Here is a 23,580-nt window from a genome sequence, read left to right on the forward strand (position 1 = left end):
AGGTTACGTGTCACAATGTCCATCATAATCTTGTCATAGGCAGTTCTTCATGAACAAACAGACACTCTTTAGCTCTTGTCATTTAGCCACAAAGAATCTTAAAAACGAAGGGCACATTTTTAGCGAAGCTGATGAGATTTTTGCAGGTCTTACACCAAAGATCTTATGTACTAGAAGAGAGAAGGAACAAAAGGAAGAAACAGACTCAAGGCAGGCGTTCAGAGCAAGGATGGATCTCCCTCCATCCTTTCCAAGCTAATACAAAAATTAAAAAGAAGCGCTGGAGCTTGGAGAATGGCGCCGTTCTGAGCATCCGTGCTTTCTCCTTCAGCCTCTCTTACAAATTTCAAGGCACTAAAGGCAAATGAACAACAACAAAAAAAGATTTAGGATCCAGACTGATTTGTTAAGCTGGGTTCATCCTGAGCACACAACACAGTCGCATGGATTTAGGTTTGGAGCTGGCGTCTGTCTGGCGGGACAACTTTGCATAAGCCAGTGTAGACATACCGTAATTCAGGAAAGGGAATAAATCTCTGAAGCCCTGTTTAGAAAAACACAGAGGTATTTCTGTAACTCTGTGGGCGTCAGCCTAACTGGATCGCAAAGTCCTCTTGCATCTCGTTACAGTTGGGATCCAGCAGGGCTCTTCGGGATGTGCTTTACCTGCCAACTCAGTGGGGTCCCAGCTGGTGGTGAGGTCACCTCATGCCCAAGGACAGCCGCGTGGAGTTTGGGGATGCTCCGCACGTTTTGTTCTAGTCTGGGAATTCACGAGAGGGCCTCTGTGCTGCTCTAAGTGAACGAATGCAGCTGAATAATGTGCATTTACCACAATATTGTGCCTGTTTGCCACTACAGCATGGGCAAATCCCGTTTGCAGGCGGGCTAGTGGAGTAGAGGCAGCTGATTACTGACAAGTCAGAAGATCTGCTGGGAGAAAGGAGGCTCTGGGATAAATTTCCCCTGGTCTTAATCACTGCAGACAAACACTGCGTCCGGGAGACAAAGGGTCTGGCGGAGGCATTTTTACAGACATCATGAAGATTATGTGTATGTATTTAAACAAAAATAACAGCCGACTCAGCTTTTCTTCCCTGCGAAGAGCTCAGGTTCAGCAGGAGTCCACAGGAGAGTACAAATGCCCATGTATTCAGGCCAAAGTCTGAAAAATCTCTTATTTTCTTTGGATGTAAATAGAAAAGATAAACAAAATTGTCTCGGAAACAGCACCACATAATGCCAATAAAAAACATGTGTTTCAATTCAGGGCAATTTTTAGTTTGTTTCTGCAGTTTTGCTTAAGGGATTATTTTGTTTTGCCACTGTGTTGGCACTCCTTAACTTTGGTCTTAGTTTCTCCCCCTGTGAACATGGCTCAGACACAGACTAAAATGGCACGAGATAGCACCTACGGGGGGTTCTGCTGTTTGGAAGCAAGGGCAGGGGAGGGCTGGCGGGCAAAGGTGAGAGCACAGGAAGGCAACGAGACACGCAGCCTGGTGATTGTCCAGCAGAGAAGAGAGGATCAATGTAAGAAACAACTTTTCCTTGAAAGAGCTGGAAAGGAAATAGAGTGAAGAAGTTAGGAGTTAGACATTGTGGAAAGAAGATGAAAGACTGAACAAGAAAAGCACAGTGTATAGTCTGAAAACGTCATGGTTTTGGCTTATATGAAGAAATGCTTCTCTGTAAATTCTTCTTAAAAGTTGGAATTATGCGTCGACTGTAGCCCAAGCAGCCCAAGCCTATGCTGTGTGTACACAGAGAAGTCTCCTGAGACCGCGGGCTGGTGTAGGGACCAATAATAAATGGATCTTGATCATGTTTCCAAAAATCTAAGCCCAGGGTGTTTGTAATGATGCAGTTACAAAGGATGGGGCAAAACCTAAAAGCCCGTCTCAAAAACCTAAGGCCTGCTGTCACCTCTCCTTATTTAAAATAAAGATGAGGGCAGTTTGCAGGCAAAATTCCCACTTACCATTCAAAACAGACTTCATTCATTATTTCTTTAAAATTAATGGCAAGCCATAAGAGACTTAGTTCAAAACCGCATCTTAAGAGATTTTTTTTTCCACCTTCATCTAGAAACTTTTGAAGATCTCCTTTTTCCAGTTAGAGATAGCAAGTAGTTCCCTATTTCAGCTTGACCAGAAACCACAGAAACTCGCTTTTCTCAGGGCATTTCAGTTGGGAACTCGCCATTTGTGCTAAAATGCAGATCCGTGAAAAATTGAAGTGAATGAATAGAGAGAGCCAAACCTTTGAGGGCCACCAAGCTGAAGGGAACAAGGGGAGGGCGCGCAGTCAGCACTTCTCAGATGGAGCCCTCAGTCAGCGTTGATGACTGTTTCCCATTAATGACAGGAGAGATCAAGGAATAATCAGCTGCCATTTTCTAAATATGCCACAGCGAGATCAGCTGAAATAAGCTTTATGTAAAGCGAGCAAGTAGGCCCCCAATATCCTAGCAACTGTGATGGACTTTAAATGTGAAATGGTGCGGTTTTAAAAATCCTGACTGAGCTTTTACAAGCACTTCTCATGAGGTTGGCTTTTGTAAACCGCTGCAAGGCAGAAGATATAGTTAGCTGTCTTGCCACAGCAGGTGATTTTCACCCACAATTAAATGCAGGTGCAGACCTACTAATTATGTGGTTATCAGTCTAAAAATGTTAAAGATGCAAGCATAATTAGTTGTATCCATAGTTGTATATCCACTCAAGGTCACATAGAGCATATGCCCGAAGCTCAGGTCGTCAGCCGATGTTAGGTACGGCCATTTACCCCCACTAAAAGCCGTGTCTGAAATTCACACTACCCACCCTGCAAAATAAAATAAGGTACGAAATGAGCAAGATGTGTGTGTGTATATATATATTTATCTCAAACTTTATCGCAAAGTCTTGTTTCCCAGAGATAACACATTTTTCTGAGCGGTAAAATACCATTTCAAAAAATAAGCATTACCAGCCAGATGTTCCGGTTCAGAGCTTTGACTCTTAAAAGGGAGGAAGAATTTCTGTTGCCCTAAGTTTCTTCATGCAATTATTGACTGTGAGTAGTTGGTCAGCAGTCATTCGTGGTCAGGCTCACATTTTTATCACTAGATCATAAAGAGAGGTCTGTATTAAAATCACTGTACTTCATCTTCCTGGGGAATGGACTCAAGACTACGGACTTGTTTAGGTATGAGCCTGCAGACAAATGGGGCCAAAACATTAGCAAGCCAAATGCTTGGCTTAAAACTTCACCAAGTTTATTTGAAAAGGGCAATGACCTTTTTTTTTACTCTATGAAAAGCAAAGAGCAGCTTTCCCCATCCCAGGGGGTGGAAGTGGCCTTTCAGCCATCCACCCAACGGGTAAACAAGAGCAGAGGGAAGGAAAAGGAAGCAATAGCAGCCTGAGTGTGTGTGATTTATGTTTTGTTAAGCTCAATTAAGTCTCTGGCCAGAACTAGCTCATACCACATCCATTCACACGGGTGTAGACCTCACTATTTACTCTTCTTTTCAATGAAAATGAAATGCTTACTTTACCAGAACATACATCTTAAATAAAAAAGGTCTTCTGCCGTAGCCTTTGGAAAAGTAGTGTAGGAAGCAGCGGTGGTCTGCAAAACCTGGCGTGGGAGCCGTGGGCTCTCTCAGCACACAGGTCGGTTTATTCTTCCTTATTTACTCATGTGTGGACTGTGGCAACATGAAGTTTGCTCTGCTGAAAAAGAGCCTACTGACATCTTTTCCCTGTGTGAGTTCAGTTTACTTACTGGAGTGGGGAAGGGCGTAATTTGCTTTTATCACTAATGGATTCCAGCGTGCAAAATCAGACCGTCACCCAACCGCTGCCTGGAGTGGCTGCACAAATCACTCATTATCATCCCCGATACAAATTTACAGCAACCGCCTCAAGTTTTGCCCTGTGTTGAAGGACATATAAAATGCACATGTAACACCATAGTTGTAGCGTGCTCAAATCTGCCCGGTGCTCTTAGAACATGGCTCTTGCACCAGATCTGTGGTCACACACATTTATGGGGAACTAAAACGTGGTGCACTCAAAGGGACTTTCTGTCACGACATTTCCCCTACTTTCAAGTGATCTGTTGAAGAGCGTTTGAATCATTCCTGTTTTGTCTGAACTAGTCAAACAAAAGCACTGACTAGAGTTCCTTGGATTATTAGTTTTACTTTTTTCTCCTTTGACTGGTGAACCTGGTTTCCTCCCCTCTGTGATAGCTAAAATGTCAGCTAGCAAAACCAATTTGTTTTCAGTGCAGCCCAGTTCTCTGTTATCTTAAACCTATTGAAAGATAAACTTCAAGATCAAAGCAAATTTATGTTCCCATGGTTTATTTCATCTAGGCTTTGGAAAGATGTGGGCACTGTGTGATTTTTCTCGTACTGCATCTTCTGTTGTTTATCAGTTTCAGTTGTTCCATCTGTCAGACCATCTGCCTGCCAGTGACCCCATTTCTCCCCCCCCCCCCCCCCATTTGTATTACAGGTCCACACGTTTCGAGGTCCGCACTGGTGTGAATACTGCGCCAACTTCATGTGGGGTCTCATCGCTCAGGGAGTGAGGTGTTCAGGTAGCCCTTCAACATTTTCTGTCTTTCTCTTGAAGTGCTCGGCTCTCCCTCCCGCCCCCAGCCAGCACTCCCTGCAGGAGGAGGGGGGTAGGATTACGGTACAAAACAAGGCAAGAAATCCTCCCGCGCAAGTTAAAATGCTGTCATTTTCCCCATTATCTGGTTTAGAAATGGAGCCACCAGCCCTTGGTCGCTGAAGGTGACATCCTTTCGGTCGTGCATATATGCCTTGGTGTATACATTAAGAATTGTGCTTTATGGTGTCATTAAGTTATCCCTGAATATTTTTACGTCTTAAGAAACAAGTTCTGGAAATGGCAGAGCCAGCCAGCAGCTAGGCTTCACAATTCATCTTTTTGCCACCAATGGCTGAGAAATGCCCTTGTCTGCAAAAAGGCTGTCACCTGTGTCCTATAAAAACACCAAGCGTGGCTGCAAGCCTTAAGTATCCCACCTCAAGCGAAGCAAAAAATACAACCTTCATTTTCCCAGAAGGATTTGTTTTCTGGTGCCTCTATAACTATAGCATTTGAATAGTGTTTTAATTATTTTAAATTTGTTTGTTCTTTTGTGAAAAATTACCATCTCGCAGAAATGCAATAATTGTCGCATCACAAGCTTTTGGATTCAGCAAGTGCATTGGAAATGGGGTTTCATAACTTCTTTCTACGGACCTTCAATCCCTTCAGCGTCTCCCCCGAATATGCTTCTGTCTTACCTCTCCCTGCCCTGACCTCTGGGCGTTGCGGGTCTCAGGCCGGCACCGAACACATCCGACCCTGACATCTGCCTTTCAGGGGCAGAGGAGGTTACCTAAAGTTTAGACAGCAGTTCGAAGGGTCAAAACACCTTTCAGAAATGCACAGTTTTAATCAGTGCGGTCTCGGTTACTGCTACGTCTTTTCTGCCTGTAAATGAATGATGGCAACACAAAGAATATGAGAAGGACATTAAAAACAAAGAGGAAAATTAATAGTAGTTTGCTTTTCAAGCTATTTGATCTTAAACACAAGTGTGCAAAAACCGACCTCACTAATGCATAGAGGTGTATTTGTTCACATACATAAAATATTAAACTTATGAAAAGGCTTATTTATTTAGTGTGAAACGTAATACTCTCCCTCATTAAATTACCAACATTTAACTCTAAGTAGACAGATGCGTTTGGATTTAACTTCACAGGCTTGGACAACAGCACTGAAAATAATACAGGGAGGATCCTAACTGCAGCTGCTCACGTTTGTTTAGATTTCACAGAACAATAATGTATTATGCAGTAATAACTGTATGGAGAAACACACAAAAAACACCAGTTCCATTAAATGTGTAGGTGTGTTCGTAGTGATGATATGATTTTGCTTGATGAATATTTTATAGAGAATAATATTGAAATGTGCTGCAAGTAATAAAGACGTGTTTACATTTTTGAATAGCTCGGGCAGTAAATCAACATGAAAAACCAGTAAATAACTTATTAGTGATGATAGACATGTTAGGTTAGCCCAAAAGGTCCTGTCAGGGGTGGGCATGCCTGGGAAGGCATTAAAACAGGAATCGCAGTTCTCTGAGATAATCTGACTCGTGTTTGCTTTACTGAGGCTTATACATTCATTTGGCTGAATGTTTGAACCTATTAGCAAAATTCAATTTGTGGAGATCAAGCAGTTAATAGAAACCCACCCGTGCAACCAAGAGTAGGATTTGATTCTGGAGGAAAACACCAAGAACGATTTTATAAAATGAATCACTTTTGTTTACACCATGCCTTTCACAGCATTTTTTATATGCCTGAACTGACCTACAGACTAAACACAGGGCTCACTTGAGTCCCCAGTGAAGTGATGAGTCAGGGGTGGGGTGGCCGCCGATGTGGCAGAGCGAGCCAAAATGCAGGAGTGGGGAAGGGAAGGGAGGCCCACTGCCTCAAAGAGCTGTCACAATTTGAGTGCTCAGGTGAATCTCAGGTCCCTCACCCTTTAGCAGCGCTAAGCCGCAAGCTAGCCAGCAGAAGACAGTCATTACTGTGCTAATTTTATAAAAGGCTGGACTAAAATACCCAGAAGTTAAGTCCCATGGTTTCAAATGCAATCGCTACGTGTCCGGCGGTGAACTGACCCCTACTGCACCAGCAGTCACCTCTGTATCAGAGGTGTGTGAAGGACATCCAGAGCTTTTATAGTTTTTTAACGACTATGCTGGAGTTCACTTTGCCCACCGTACTTTTTTTACAGGAGATTTCCATGCTTGTCCTTCCCACCTCCATCTTATTTATTCTAGCTTTATGCCCCTTGTTTCATGTGGCCCAAGGAAATAAATTGTTAGCCAAGACCTATCGGCATTAGCATTGATTAATTAACCTGGCCAACTTTGTTTACAGACTGCGGGTTGAACGTACATAAGCAGTGCTCCAAATACGTGCCCAACGACTGCCAGCCAGACCTCAAGAGGATAAAGCGAGTCTACTGCTGCGATCTCACCACACTGGTGAAAGCCCACAATACCCAGAGGCCGATGGTTGTGGATTCCTGCATTCGAGAGATCGAAGCAAGAGGTTTGTGTGCTTAGGAAAGCAGCAGACATGATTAAATGAAGACTTGAATTACATGCTTAGCTAGGACAGGGTAGTATGCTCATGCACACCGAAGACAGGATGAGAGAAGGTGGTTTTTTTAGCGTAGGTGATACATTGCTTTGCATTAGCTGGGAAAATTAAATCATGACATTTCATAATGCAATTTCCCGAAATGCTTTCTGAAAACATGTCAAAACATGTATTACATTACACTTCTGAAAGGGGTGAACTTTAAAGTGAACTTTAAGTTCGTGTTTGTGTGTCTTTTTTCATTATTTTCTTTTAACATACCTAGAGACACTTCTAATTCCAGAGTAATCGGTTTAAATCAAACCCATTATTAATAACCTTTCCGGACCTTATGGGCGAGAGAACACAAGTGACTGGAAGCGACTCAGAGAAGTGAGGTCACAGGCTGTGACGTTTTGTGGTGTGTCACACACTGTGCAGGGTTTCGCATGATGCTCAGCTACTGACTGAGGGATGCTGCGGCTCGGGCGCCATGTCACAGCCAAAGCTCCAGCTTGTGACAGGTTTTTGCTACGCAGAAGCATGCCAGATTGGAGAAAAACCATACCCCCTCCAACACAACAGAGTAATGATCATGTATTTTTGCTTTGGATAGCAAACGTGTATGTCGTGCTGCCCAATAAGCCAAATTTCCTTGTTAGTCATAGCTTCAGCACGGGAATCTCATAATGTTGAATTCATGGCATCGCAGTAACCTGCATGGCAACACGATGATACCAGCCATAGGGATTTCAAAGCCACAGAGCATCTACTGAAATGAATCAAAGATTTACGAGTAAATCCCCTGCATTGCTCCGTAAAGCTCTACCAGGATTATATCATCATTGCAGGGACAAATAGAAAGAATAGTTTGGACTAAGACGGAAGAGCTTTGCTCTGATGATATAGCGGGAAGCCATGCTGCATTTGAGATCTAATCACTTACTTGTACACGTATTGATTAAGATAAAACCTGCTGCCCGCTGTTTTTTCAACGTCTTTGAATTTCTTTCTTTAATTCCTGTAGAACTATGTAAGGTATGCGTTTCGCTCTTAAGAAAACAAAGATCTTATAAGTAGGTTAGCACTGTGTGTAGCCACAATAAGGAGCTCTGGGATTAAAATAAATAACGCGTGTGTGACTCCGCTTGGCTAGCTGGGCCTGCTCTGCTGGGCTGCCCTGCATTTCATGTTGGTCTGGAGCAATAGCAGGTCTCTCACGGTTAAAGAACTGTAGAAGGGATGTGCTGATGTGGATGAGAACATCATCTGTCAGCAGTGTATAAATAAAAGCGGACAGCAGAACTGGGAATAAATGTGCTCATAGGGAAAGGCGGTCTCTTATTTGCATTGGTATTTATCATTAAGCAACTAGTAAAAGGAAAGGACACCTCTAAAGCTTTATTAATTATAGTCAAATCCAGGAAAATCTCCTACATAAAATGAATAAATCATGATAACATCACATGCCCCACCATTAGCAAATTGCAAGATTTTCCTCTAACATAATCAACTGTGTGCCTAACAAAATCAGAAAGTCTAAATTCTAAAATTATTTAATTCTTTAAAAAACAATTTAAAATTATCTTGATCCTTCCTTAAATGCTCCAGAGTTCCACATTACAATTAATATTTTGCTACACTTACTAGATTTGTTGCTTTATTGTTTGTAAGCCTGAATATTTGTTGGATACTGAAGCAAAGTTAACCAGGAACTTTTTGTTTCAGGTTTAAAGTCCGAGGGCCTCTATAGAGTCTCAGGCTTCACTGAGCACATTGAAGATGTGAAAATGGCCTTTGATCGAGGTATAGCATTTTTTAATCTTGAACAATTTGTAATTGAAGCTTTCAGTTCTAGGACTTTTCAGTTCTTTTGGGGTTTATGTAGGTACCATGGTAATGAAACTGGCATATACGCAGAAGTACAGAAAGCAACCTGTCTCTTCTGAGTTCTTAAATTAATCCGTAGTGCTCTTCGTAAGAAGAAAGCATATTTCATAGTTGGAAGGAATAATTAAACAGTAAGTAACGGTAGGCAGAAGGCTAAGTGCTCGGGGGACGGGATGATTGCTCAACCTAGCAGCACAGCCTGAGCTCCTAGTTCAAGTACAAGCCTAGATAGTACCAGGGGAAAGTTCTTAGTCCTATTTTTAGTAGACTCAGTGCTTTACAATACGATAATCTATTTATGAGTTTAAGAACCAGGAACTCCAACTGGGAAGTCACTCCACGTGTAGCCTTGTAGAAAGCACCACACCGCTGCGCACGTGATTGCATCTGCACAACAGATGAGAGGAGCACTGGGGACATTGGTTGTACAGCACATATTGAAAAACTAATAATTAAACACTGCCTGATTATCATCCTAGTAGCCCTTCTGAACTGATTTAACTGATTATCTTGGCTCTGGTTGTGCACAGTCTTTGCACACAGGACTAATTTTAAGTATATATGTGAGTGCAGAGTATGGCCTTCATCAACAGAAAACACACTTTCAAGTACATTTAAGAAGTTACATAAATATTCTTCTCCTTTCCCATAAATAGTGTTTTCCTTCCTACTTAATTTTTTCAGTTGTTACCTCTGCCCTATTAGGGAATAGGGTTAGACACAGCCCAGTGATTGCAAGCCCATGGGGACGAGGCAGGTCCAGGTCAAGCCAGAAGGTCAGCCTGGGGGTCAGGGTACCGACCAGAAGGGTGCACGGCCAGGCACAGGCATGGCCATGACCCAGCTGGAGACAGCTATGATGTCGCTCAGGCAGGGACTGGGGCCCTGGGGACCCATGGGCAGGAGGTGAGGGGGCTCTGGGGGAGGCTGGGCAGGGCCAGCAAGGTCTATGGGTGGCACCTCTTACACTGGCCGCGGCTGAATACTTTTTTGTTTGGAGAGTTTGTCACGCAGACATCACTGGCAAAGAAAGTCCAACTAGAAATTGCCGAAGTGACTTTTCGTGCTATACTGAAATACTCTTTAAAAAAAAAAATAAATACACGTTTTAAAATGTGTTGGATGCTGCAGTTGTGAACATACGCATATACACACATAGGTCAGCCATGATCTGGGTGAAAGAGATGCACAGTGATATGGCTGCTATCACAGGAAGATCCATGTTGCAGATGTGCCATGTGAAGCGGTGCTACTGAGAGGGTCACAGTCCCCATAGGTCCCACTCTGCTCCCTGCAGGTGGCAAACCCTTTTTTTCCGTCTGTTAATCCTCCTCTAAGTGTACCAACCTGAATGAAACCCAGAAGGAGAAGCACAGGTTGAAGAGGGAAGAGTTTGAAGAAAGCAGATGGAAATTCATGTCTGAGCATGACTTGAGCACTGCTGCAGCAGTAGTTCCCTTTGCAAATGCTTGGAACTGTTGGAGACAGCTCAGTTTTACAGACAGCGTATCTTTTATTATTGGCTAGACTCATAACATGAGCTGGTGGCGATACACACTTGAAGTAGACCCACAGCAAGGAAGAAAGTGCAATTTACTGGCAAAGAAGGCAGCACCTAGAAACAGGAAGAGTAAGGTCACTACTAGTATGGCATTTCCAAAGGAAAAAAAGCATGGGTAAACATGGAAGTGGAGAAAGCAAGGACTGAGTTTGCATACACAGGCTGCGGGGAAAACCATTGGGCTTAAATTGATAAAAAGCTGTGTCTTCATTTTCTTTTAACAATCTCATGAGGGAAAAGGGGTAAGAAAGGAAAGAGAGAGTGTTGCAATGAATAATGCTAAAACCAGTGGAACGGTGAACAAGATCTTGTTATGAGAACTGCATCACTAGAGTATTGCTGAGACCAGAAGCTGAGAACTTCACTTTCCAGTTTTTCAAAATGTTTTCTCCCTGAACTGAGATGGAAAAGCAGAAGGAGTTGGGGTTCTTGTGCAGAAGGGGATTTAAAGAAAACCAAAATAGAATTTTTTTGTTCTGCTTTGTGGGCTGTGCAGCTAGAAGGCGCTTGTCAGCTGGCAGAAGGTTGAATTGGCAAGACGCTTCCAACCTGACAGCTCAGGGCTTGGCTTCCCAGTCAGCTCCAAGTTTAGAGAGACAGGGACCCCACCTTCTCTTTTGCATCCCATTCCCGCAGGTGGGATGCTTATCTGCTTTTCTACTGCCCAGTTACCCCAGCGTAGCCCTAGAAGCCAGAGCAGCAGGGAGTGGACTCTCCCAAGGATGTGGAATTTCCCAGATCTCTTTCCCAGGTGACAGAGCTGGGAGAGAAGGGGGGTGCGAGCCAGGTGGCAGGTCTCACCTCCAGCAACGCCTGGAAGGTTTTTTGTTCAAATTGCATTTTCTGCCCAGAAAGTGAAGTTTGTGGGGAGTTCTACGAAACTGTTGTTTCCACATTCACTACAGGAAATTAACATATTTTTCGAAAGTAAAAAGGAAACATAGGAAAAATTGTTTCTGAAATATAAAATGGAAAATTCCTGAGCGGTTCTGGTTAATAGATAGGCGTTGCAGCAGAAATGGCCGTATCTGTGGCAACGTCACTATCTCAAACATCTCTGGAGCACACCACATAGTAAAAGGTAAATGTGTTTTAAAAGAGCTTGGGGTAGTTACCTGTCAGAGAAGCTGAGAGCAGGGGTATGAACCAGAGAAGAGAACTCTTTAATCTAATGGATAGTCCTGGCACAACACTAGAAGATGCACACTGGCCAGGAATAAATTTAGTCTGACAATTTAAAGACCATTTTTAAACCGTCTGAAGGTAAGGCTCTGAAACAACCTTCTGCTAAGAGCAGGGATAAAAACCTCATCTAGTTTTAAAATGGAGGTTGAGGGGTTTACGAGAAGGGTTGTATGGCGCGGTGCCTGCAGTAGCAGAGCACTGCACTCTGCCATTACAGAGGTCCCTCCCTGCCCATCGTTTCCCAGTCAGTCCCCAGGCACCTGGCTAGAATGCCAGGACGCTTTTGCATTTCTGGGAATTCAGCTTTTAATAAATGGGTTTGCAAACAAACAAGCAAGGAGAACTCCCCGTTTAATGCGCAGGGCGCATCCTTCAAGTAGCGCCATCAAGCTTCCTGGTTTCACAAGCTCTTTGTCAAGCCGCAGGAGCCAGAAGACGGGATGATACAGGGATGAGGTGCAGGGGCTGACCCGGCCGTAGGGTCCCTCTCCTGCTGATTCCACATGCAGCTGAAGGGGCACAGTGACGAGAAGCCTGTCCTCCCTCTGACCGATTCCGCCGGGCCAAAGGGACACTCACTTGTTGCTTCCAAAGAATTGTAGTGAGAACAGAAAAGCAAAGGCAGGTTTGAAAGTTAACAGCTCGGGAAGAGAATGGCATCCCACGTAATATTATTTGGGCCCAATGGAGCTGTAATAGTTGATTTTAAAACAGGGAGAAGTTGGTCCTCATCTGATTTCAACTAAGGCTCCCTTCCAAAGGCAAACCAGTGTAAATACCCCTACTGTAAATTAGCATTAGGCTCTCTGAGGCACTGACAATGTTCCATTTTAGTGATTTTTGTAATGAGAAGGAGAGGAATAATGTGGATTTATTTAATCTGGTGAATGTTGGTGCTGTAGAACGACAGTTGCTCTCTGTCAGCATTGTTGAGCTGTGGGGTTGTGGCATCCAGAAAACCCTCATTGTGCGCTTTATCCACAGAGCTGCCATTGTCACCAGTGCATTCTGTCCCCCCATTTGTTTGTATGACTGGCTGGTACAATACACTTGCTAAAAATATTATGCTGTTAAATATTACATGATTACTTAGAGGCATCCTAACTCATACTCGCACTCTTTTGCCAGTGTAGCTGAAAACCTGTCAAACGCCAAATCCAAGAAAAACCACAGAAGCACATTAGCATGGCAAAGGTCGTGCAATAAAAACAAAGTGTTAAGGAAAAAGGAGCCTAAGTAGAAATGTAATTCCACATTCAGAAGGCATAGCCAGGGCTTTAAGAACATAATACTTATTCCATTTCATTCTCTGGCATCCATGTTAGCTGATGACTAACATGGCATCCAAAGTTAGCTGAAACCTTTAAGGAACAGAATAAAGACTTTCTTTGTCTTCAGCTATTCAAACTTCAACATAATGCGACAAAATTTGTTGAGACCAAAGTAACAAGGAAAGAGACATGACAGGGTTTGGGTAGGATTAGCTTTGTAAAGCTGAAATTGACTATATGTTTGCAATCCAAAATAAATTTAAAAAAAAGATTGTATTAACATATGGCCACTGCAGTGATACTGGAAATGCTAATTACAGTCTGAGGAAAGATACTGTATGGGAGAGTTAGTAAAATGATTGTGGTAATGCAGAAGGTACCATATAAAATAGATGTAGTTCATCTATTGTAGTAGTTCATCTGCTACTGCAGAGGATCCTCTGTGAAGTATGTCATGACTTTACCGTCAATGAATTAACTTTTCTTTCTGGAATTTTAAGTGTGTTTAAATAAAAATACAAATCCAGGAATTTAGTGAGGTAAGAAATAAGTGCAGCCTGCCAAGGGCCCTCAATTGCTGAAATTGACAGGGGCGGGGCGGGGGGGGGGAGGTGGGATCCAAAATCTACAAAAGGAAAATAAAAATCCACCTTCCCCTACATACCCACTTCAGGAATGTATATTATAACAGATGTATTGTCACGCTCACTTTAAAATAATCTTCACTACATTTCCAATGGATTTACATTTGTCTCTGAAGTGAAGAGAAAAATCTTTGACGCAGGAATTAATGCATTTTTCCTACAGTACGCGAGTATGTAAATAAGAGGTATGTTTGAAGTACATTGTAGTTTGAAGTAACTCTAGCTGAAGTGCCCCTTTAAGGAAGCTTGCTGGGCTGCTTTGTAAAAGTACTAAATAAATAACAGTTCCATTTAGTGTGCTGGTGACCTGGATAATAGATGCAACCTTCTGCTTTGCTATATCTGTTCTGATGCAGCTGCTGGCTCCTTGGAGGTATCTGTTTTCAGTGGAGCATTTTGAGTGCTCCGTGTCCATCAATTAAATAGAGCTCTCCACACAAAGCTTTACAAGACTAATGCTGCCGTGCCTGGAACGTGTGGATTAAACAAAAGATTGGGGCAGTGTAAACATCCTCCTAGGGCTTATTGATGCTGTATTAAATTAAATGCTGATGGATGTATTCAGACTGCTCAGCTGCATCAAGAAAGGCTACTTGTTTTAAACACTTAAGCATATAATCTCCTCTTGATGAGAACATGTAGTGCTATTAGTCTTAATGAGAATTATGTGCATACATTGGACAGGACATATCCCTTCCAAGATTAATGCCATAGGTTTGTTTAAAATGTCTACAATCAATAAAAACTCTTTTACTCTGCTGTGAAAGCCTTTATCACCATCTTAAACGCCGTGTATCAAGCACACCCACTCATCTGTCTGTATCAGGGCATGTCTACAAGCACTGGTTATTGCGAGACAAGCAAGGCCATGGCTTTACAGCATGTCAGTGCCTTGGTGGTAGCAGCCCGAGCTTGTGCTTGCACCTGTATCCTGGCAGATACAAGCAAACTCCTCTCCATTGTTCAAGCAAGCATAACCTCTCACCGCCCCTATCACCGTATGGTCCTGATCTTCACCACCTCCTGCAAGGGAAGTGCTATTATCCTCACTTGAAAGGTGGGGAATAAGGACTACGGGGTGTAACTGATCTCAAAGAAGCCTGAGGTAAAGCTGGGGATTAAATCCAGACAGCCTCAGCCCCTGCTTGACCAGTGTCCTACCTGGTCTGTCTACTGGAGGACCACCAAGGACAGGCCCCAGGAGTGCAGGACAGAATTTCTCGGTCTGGAGAAAAATGTGGGTATGAGGGTACGAGGTATTACAGAACAGATGTAGTCATTTGGACACGAAAAATAATAGTGATACAACCTCGCCGCTAGTTCTTGTAATGTCACTTGTTGCAAGCCATGTGTTGGGTCAGGGCTTACCAGCAACACTTCCAAATGTTAAGCTCATGTGATTAAAAGTGTTCCATAATGGAGTTCCGACTAACTGTGTTATAATATGTGGCAAATAAAATGTATGTCGTTTCAGTTGCATAATTCATCTATTTAGCTGTTCATCCATTACAAGTATCCATATTCATTTAACAAATTGCGATACACATTTCAGAATAAATTGTATAGCTAAATGCCATAGCATGTCTATTTAAATTCAAATCTTTGCTATAAATAAATAAGTCAAATACGAGGACATTAGAGGACATCCAGAAAATCAGGCAGCTTTCTTGCTAGCTAATCAGTATAGATAGATTGGTGCAGGACTTACAAGATTTGGATGTTTACTCTGAATTTTCCTCCTGAGGGTCATTAGAAATTTATGTTATTTCTCTGTGCCTCTTTTTTCCCAAGTGAAAATGAAAAGAATGGTTCGTACTCCTGTGCATTGATCTGCAGATACAAAATACAACATCGGAACAAGTTATTAATAGCTTATTTTCAGTGAATAAGTGGGCCAAATTCAATAAATATATTATTAACATGATTTTTCATCCAACATTAAAAATTACGTGTGAGATGGTACACTGCAAATGTTGTTGGTGTAATCACTAGCCTCTCCAAAAGATGTACGCAAATAAATTCTTTACTAAAAGATAAAGAACCTACCATTCCTCATTCATATACTGTAAAGTCGGTAGCAATATATTCTCATTTAAGCCTTCCAAATGCTTTCAGGTTGTTTTTTCTGGTCAGGTTGGAGACAATAAATCTGAATTAGAAGCCTAGCCTTGCTTCAGTCAAAATTAGCCTGGTTTCAAAAAGATTTCTTCCTCCTCTTCCAGATGGTGACAAGGCTGATATTTCTGCCACTATTTATCCAGACATAAACATCATTGCCGGAGCACTGAAGCTGTACTTCAGAGACTTGCCGATTCCCGTGATCACCTATGACACCTATTCCAAGTTCATAGAGGCAGCAAGTAAGTATTGCGTAGTAATGTGTACTGATCTTTAATTACATTTCCCATCCATAAAGCTGTCCACCTTAAAGAAAAAGAAGAGACAGACAATAAGTCGGGCACCGTTCTGTTCATTACGTCTCTGTCATGTCCTTCTTTCACTTGAAACTTCTGCCTGAATATTATTGCAGATGGGACATCATGCAGGTACACCATCCCAGGGCTGGTGTCACGCATGCAACACCGGGTGATCTATGACAGGTCAGGGATGAGCAAACAGTGTGAGCCTTGAGGATGCTTCCCATTTACCCACCATTTTCCCCATGTCCTGCGTGGTGGCCTCCTTTGGCAACAAATCTCCACCACTGACAAGCAGGTCCCCTCCTTCAGTCAGCGAGGGATCAGAGCAACGAGGCACACTGCGAACCACACCTGCCCCACAGTTCAGGCGCATCCACTCTTCGTTAGGTCCTACGGTATCTAACCCGTGTCCAGATGGGAGGCACGGACAGTCACCCCCCACCCAGAGCCGGCAGGTCGTGGGTGCACACTACCAGAGAAGGAGGAGGACAGCAGCATTCACTGCCATCATGTTGTCAGAGCGAGCTGAGATTTGCCTCAAATTCTGCTCTCCAGGGCATAGCTTTCCACGTAATGATAGTCCCTAATGAAAACTCACCAGATGGATTGCATCAAAATCAGATTATTAGCAAAGCATGCCAAAGAACTGACGTGTCTGAAGAAGTAGCATGCTTTCTTCTTTAACAATTAACCTTAGTAATTTTGAAATGGCACCCAGTACGTGGATAAGCAGCAGGCAGAGCGGCCTGCCTGTGTGACTGCGCTGCCTTCCCTTCCCCTCTGCCTGCCCCCACCCTGCACTCCCCGTGCAACCACAGATACTGCTCCTCTGCACTCTCCTCTTCCTCCTTGGCACAGAAATTACACTTGCTCATCACTTGTTCTATAAAGAACATGCCCAGAGGAAGCAGTTCCCGTCACATCGATACGCCAATCTCTTAAAAGCAGGACGTAAAGATTCTTAATCTTCTAAAATGTCAAGCTGCTGGTGCCATTTGTATGGAAAGTCACGCAACAAATACAACTCTGACTCAGTTCACAGCTTAGGAATCCATACTTTTCATGTAAAATACATGTAAATCCTGCTCAGATTTTTAGAGATTGCCAAATGAGCACTGATGCTCTCCGATCACTGATACCTATGTATTTAAAGGTGTTCAGAAATCTTCGTTTATGTAATTCCATGTCATTTCAGTCTCTAGCTAAATTTACACATTCAAGCACAGTCTAAAGCTTATAGCCACACTCCCGTCTGGTATTGAAGGCTAATGGAAGTAATCTTATGTAAGATTTTAAAAAGTCAGTTGTAGGCAGAGTATTATGAAGCACTTAACAAAGCTCAGATACTGTACCTATACAGGCCTGTAGATAGAGCCACAGACCATAGAGATGACTATCCCGTGGTCTTTGTTGCAGATTTCTTTGTAAAGTCTTTTTTTTTGAGGATGCAAAAGTTGCTGATAAGCTGCATGTTTCTGAGTTTAATATTTATCCCTCCGAGCACAGTCAATGGCTGGTAAATGACACCATAATAATAACTTAGCTTCCTGAATTATTGATGTTTACAAGTAGAAAGCTCTATTAACATTAATCCTGTTTGGTGTTTTTACAGAAATCTCCAATCCTGATGAACGACTAGAAGCAATACATGAAGTGTTGATGTTACTCCCTGCTGCGCACTACGAGACACTTAGATACCTAATGATTCATCTCAAAAAGTGAGTTAATTGGCATGTGGGATAATTCTTGAAGAGCTTCACAATTTTCTGCTTTGAATGAGAGGTATTACTGAAAGTACCAATAAAGCTTCCATTTAGTGGCACTGCCGGTAAAACAGTAACGTTACAAATAAACAGGCAGGCTATGTTTGTATAAATGCATGTTGGCTATGCATACATATAGATCCTTTTGCTGGCAGATCATCACAAACCTTTGAAGAGTTAATTGAGATTTGTCATGCTTCTCTGAGGCAGATAATATCTGAGAAATACCGGAATGGTGGGTACTTCAGAGATGTGCTAGGTGTGCTGCAGTAAGTCACTTGATCGTGTTTTTCTTCTGCCTCCCCTTACCTCCTGATTCGTCTTCTTGAACGACACATAACTCTAAAAGGAAAGAGCTGTCTCTTACGAGTTGTTTGCTCACATCACAGTTAAGCCAAGAATCAAGTAGGGCCTGTATTTATACGACTAGTAAAAGCAATACAGGCCCTTGCCAGTTGTATCTCTTTCGGTTTTAAACACACTCTGCCACATTTGCTTTCCAAAGCTTCTTTAGGCATACATAATGCATACATAAGGCTTCATAAGACATACAAAGTTTTCAGAAGTGCCTGAATTTCATTTTTGAAAGTGACTTGGGAATGTACTGCCAAGTTTGCCAAGTTTTCAGCTAGGTACCTAGGAAAATTACGAAGTGCTACAAAGAGGGTGCCTCACTTTCATTAAATGACTTTCACTAAGAACTGTTTTTCAATACTATGCTAACTCCTCTTTGCTACTTTGGGTATTTACATGCCTCGGGAAGTCTTCTTTGTAAGTTTTTAAAAACTGAAGCTGACTAAAGACTGGCACTGCCATCTCAAAGCAGGCCTTCGTTTAAGCATATATTGCCCAAGATGTCCCTTTTCTCTGGTTAAAGTTTATGGTGCTACTTGGAAGTAACAGAAAAAGGGATAAGGGGGGAAGAAAACTACTCACCTCTTATACAGCTAGCCTTTGATCTCTTCTTAGTTGTCCCACTACTTGCAACCCGGTTGCAAATTTGGAGTACTTTCTGGGTTTGATCTGCACTCTTCTGCACTATTAATGCCAACCCAAAAAGACCTCAACTCCCATAAAATTGCATCAGAGAGCTTGTGTGAAGTGCATTTCATGCTCAATCGGGTTCTCATTATGCAGAGCCTTTTCCTCATTTTGAATAGGCTGAGGTCATTACAACTGAGTAATTTTTCCTTTTGGTGAGACAGTACTTGGGCACGCTGGAGCTTCTTCGCACTCTGCAGAAATGAGATGTGCAAACACCCACCCTTGTCAGCACATATGTGTGGGCAACTCAGGATGAACCATGCTGGCTTTTAAGAAGTCCCGGGGAGGCTGTAGACAAGCCAGGGACCTGCACACAGACATACTTTCATGTCCCTGCAGCAAATTTTTAATAGCCAAGTATTGACTTGCCTTCCTTCTTTTCCATGAACTGCTGGAGTCCCAACTCCAGCCCCGTAAGGCTCTTCCTTCATGGAGAAAACATGCACCGGTGTCAAGGAGTCTATGAAAAGGCTGCAGGATCACGACCTCTGCAGCTGTTGAGCTGAACTACTGATTAGACAAAAATAGTCCAAAGAGCTGATTAAGCTTTCTCTCTCAAATACCTGCAAGTCACACAATGAATTTCCTCTCCTTTCCCAAATTGTAGCTTTCAGCATCCACACGGAAATCAAGTGCATGTCAGTTCCTATGGCAGATCTGTCAGAGAGATGTGAATGTGAAAGAGGGAAGGATCCTTTAGCTTCTGACTATGCTCTTCTGTAGCTTAAGAGTCCCAACTCCAGCCCCATAAGGCTCTTCCTGCATGGAGAAAACATGCACCGGTGTCAGGGAAAAGACTCCAGGATCACAGCCTCTACACCAGCTCTGCTTCTCAACAGAAAAGAAACTGCACCAAGTTGTTGTTAAAAGCACAGAAAAATCCGGCAGAGGACAATGTCAGCGATGAAAAATTAGTTTGTCAGCCAATTAATTAATTGTTTTCTGCAGTTGTCTTTCTGATAACTTTTTGCTCAAAATTGGAGGAAATACAGCAGCATGAGCAGTCCCCCCTGTGGCGAAATATGTACAACTCCATCCATGCTGATGTGTCGGTGAAGCTGTGCATCTTCTCTGTGTTCACCCCAGGGCATGCAGCAAGCCCCACGCTCCTGCACAGAGGTGCCAGGAAGATGCATGTGGCGCGGCACTGCTGTTTAACGTCTCTGCTGCGTACAGCCTCAGATGGAAAGCAGAGCGCTATGCATATACTTGCGTAGAGGTGGCTTGGGCTAGACAGCTGTGGTTTGTCTCTTCTCCTTGCAAAGCACAGCTAACATACCTGTGTTAGAAGATGGTGACGCATCTGTAAGGGCAGTAACAGATTTCTGTCCTGAAAGCAAAGGGGAATGGTGTTTTTCTGTGACAGAGCCACTCTTTGCAGCAGTAGAAGCAAAACCCAGTCATATAAAGACCTTGCAAACAAGGGAAGACCAGATTACGCCTGGTTTCAGCCTCTTTGTGCTCCCCTGATGGCATGGGGGAAGCTACTGCCCCGCTGCTGCCCAGCTGGGAATTGCCATGGCCAAGGCCAGTCTCAGCCGTTGCCAGGAGAGCTGGCTCCAAAACCAGATGTGCTCCACCCTGGCAGAGGAGTTGCGTGTGGAGGAGATGTGAAACTTCACCCGTGCTCCACTTAGTAACGGCAAGTGTCTGGTCCATGAGGGACCGTGACCGATGAAGGGACCAGGGCTGCCTCTACAGTGCAATGCAGGAGCACCCTCAGGACCCAACTCCAATGCCAAAGGCTTGCTGCGACAACACTGATGTGATCCAGCTCCATTACCTGGAGGGAAACCCCGAGCACACCTTGCCTTTCCCAGCAGGCCTAAGGGATGACTTCTCTGCATCCTTGGCAGCCTGTGTTTGTTCCAGCCACATGTAGCCTACTTTTTTTGTATTTACATTATATGCCCCATGTCAGGGAACAGACAGCCCCGGCTCCTTCCTAGAAGTATTTCTGTTCTCTGTCAAGGGTAGATGGCGTTTGTAGCAGTCTGACTTCAGGCTGCTCCAGGTTTCAGCCTACCCCTAAAGTATAACAAGCAATCGGGAACACTCAGATATTGGTTGGCCTGAGGCAGCCAGCAAGGCAGAAATGCGTGAATGGGTGGCTTCCTGCAGGCTGGAAGCGTGGGGATCACTGGTAATCAAAAGAAAATCTGGGTTCATGTTCTTGGAAGCACATCCGCACCGCCGGTACAACACACCAGGGAACTGTAGTTATTGTAGAGTAGAGGCCTGCTCTGTACATCACCATTTAAACCATGATTATGTTTTTCAAAAAAGCAATTGACACTAATTCTTACACCCTAACGGATAGCCATGTGGAAAAAAATCACTTGAGGGGTTTTTAAAGGCACTGGAACTCAAAGTCCCACCAAAACTGCATTGTACTTGCCGTGGAAGCAGTTACTATATTGAGAGAAAGTAGAAATTGTTACTGAAAAATTCCATTATCTACCAATGCTTGTTGTGAAGTGGGACTACAGATTGAGGCGCATATATTCTTTTCTTCTGGGAAGTAAACAACTACTTATTTTTCTTTTTTTCTTTTCTTTTTTTTTTCTATTTTAGGGTTACCTTGCATGAAAAGGAAAATTTTATGAATGCTGAAAACCTGGGAATAGTGTTTGGACCTACTTTAATGAGACCTCCAGAGGACAGTACCCTTGCTACGCTGAATGACATGCGGTACCAGAAGTTAATTGTGCAGATTTTAATAGAAAATGAAGATGTTCTCTTTTAGAGGAAGAGAGGCGCATCTTCAAAGCCATTTGTTTTAAAATAATTAGTTGGAAGGAAAAACAACATTTCTTTAAATTTTTTTAAACATAAAGGAAAAGTTCCTTGACTGCACTTCAATTTCTGCAAAGTTGCAGATGGATGCCAAAATGTTTAGGGAAAGCTTATGTCTCATAGACATATGCCTTTTTGTAGAAGGGAAAAAAAAGGTCAGAAAAAATCCTCTTACCTTGTATCTTTTGCCTTGCCTCAGATGTATATTTGTTTTGAGAAGTTGCAAACAATTTTATTGTTAACTTATTAAGAAACACAAAACATATTTTAATATGGCTAGAGAAGCAAAAAGGTACTTAATCAGTGTTACTTGTATACGCCTATACATTTCCCTCTCCATGAGACATAATTATATATGTCAATTGTGAAACAGAACCTATATTATAAAGATATTTTTACTTTACCTAGCTGAAAGAATGGCATTTTATTTTAACAAACTATAAATCAATGCGGTGCATTGATTATTTTCCACGTAATTCTTTCCAGCATTTTTGCTATGATATATTGAAAACAATTACCACTAATGCAGTATTATCCTGACATACCTCTTTCATTGCAAGTGTTTTAAAGGAGAATTCTTTTTTTGTGTGTATTCCAGCTTTCCTTAGGTTTCTTCGCATTTAGGCACTAGCATCCTAAACTGTACACTTTTAGACATTTGAAATTTCCCGAAACACATAGTATTTTCTACTCTTTTTTTTTTTTTTTTTTTTACTCCAATGTAAAATATGTTATTGAGAATTTTTCAAAAGTCCTGGTGGTAGTATCAGTTTCACATGCCAGATTTTTCTTGGATTACAGTAATATGTAAGTTAAGTGATGCTGGGACACTGGATATTTTCTGGCCTTGTTGAAAAGTTAGCACTTTTTTGGGTTAATTATGAAGGATTTGGTTTTTCTGTAAAAATCGAGTTATGTTTTGTCATGTTTCTGTATTTATAAACGTACAGTAAATCTGCTACAAATGTAGGTATTTATCTTGAATGTGTTTCATGATGGTTTGTTTAAAAAAAAAAGAAAGAATGTGTAGGAAATGTGGGAGTTGGTAAATTTAATTATTACCAAATTTTAATATTTTTCTCCCCTCACAAACATTGACCTACAGAGTTCATAGTCTAACTGCAACTTATTCCTAATGTTAGAACTGTTTCTGAGCATGAGATGTTTCTGCAAGCATAGAACATCAACATACTTTACTACCAAACTCAATTTTCAATACAAAAAAAAATTATAATAATCCCTCATCTTGATAGTTTGTATCATATGCTTGGTAACTCAGTGATGCAGTTTCCTGAATTATTTCAGGGAGCACATGTTTCTATTCAAATTGAAAAATATGTGTAACTATGATAATGAAGGGAGGTGTAGGGTATGACTGTAAATTTGTCGTCTTCTAGAGAAATAACTAAGGGCTAGATAGATTAACCCAGATTGCAGAGCAAATGCTAAATAGTCTGAGTTCCCAGTACTTCCATAGATCCTCCTGCCTTTTACAGGACTATTTGTTGTAGGTTATGTACTACTTAATACTGTCATAAAAATGATCTGGAAATGGTTTTATTTTGTGAAGTGAAATATGCTTTGTAATTTATGATAGTGTAAATGGAAGGAAAAATCCCATTAAATGTGTTAAAAGACTTCTGGTGTCTGTGACTCTGACCACATGGCAAGCTGCCAAATGAAAATCAATCGCTAATTACCATCCTGACATTGCTGGAAACTTTCCTACTTGGAAAACTTAAAACAGTTTTACTGAGTGTCAGCAGTTTCAGATTGGCACTTGGATGCCCATACTACCACAGCTAAGCCCTATGCACACATTTATTTCCTGC

At 42.3% G+C, this 23,580-nt stretch overlaps 1 protein-coding gene across 1 annotated transcript in view; it reads left to right on the forward strand.

Moving 5' to 3' along the window:
- Positions 1 to 23,380, forward strand: part of CHN2 (chimerin 2) — a 167,303-nt gene extending 143,923 nt beyond the window's left edge. Inside the window, exons 8-13 of the mRNA XM_063325096.1 lie at positions 4,509 to 4,593; positions 6,971 to 7,144; positions 8,903 to 8,980; positions 15,948 to 16,085; positions 17,758 to 17,863; positions 21,527 to 23,380. Of these exons, the coding sequence (XP_063181166.1) occupies positions 4,509 to 4,593; positions 6,971 to 7,144; positions 8,903 to 8,980; positions 15,948 to 16,085; positions 17,758 to 17,863; positions 21,527 to 21,698 (753 nt within the window). The 3' untranslated portion in view covers positions 21,699 to 23,380. The remainder of the gene's footprint in view (positions 1 to 4,508; positions 4,594 to 6,970; positions 7,145 to 8,902; positions 8,981 to 15,947; positions 16,086 to 17,757; positions 17,864 to 21,526) is intronic.
- The last annotated feature ends 200 nt before the right edge of the window (positions 23,381 to 23,580 follow it).

This window comes from Chroicocephalus ridibundus, chromosome 2, assembly GCF_963924245.1.
Source record: "Chroicocephalus ridibundus chromosome 2, bChrRid1.1, whole genome shotgun sequence".
Lineage (NCBI taxonomy): Eukaryota > Metazoa > Chordata > Aves > Charadriiformes > Laridae > Chroicocephalus > Chroicocephalus ridibundus.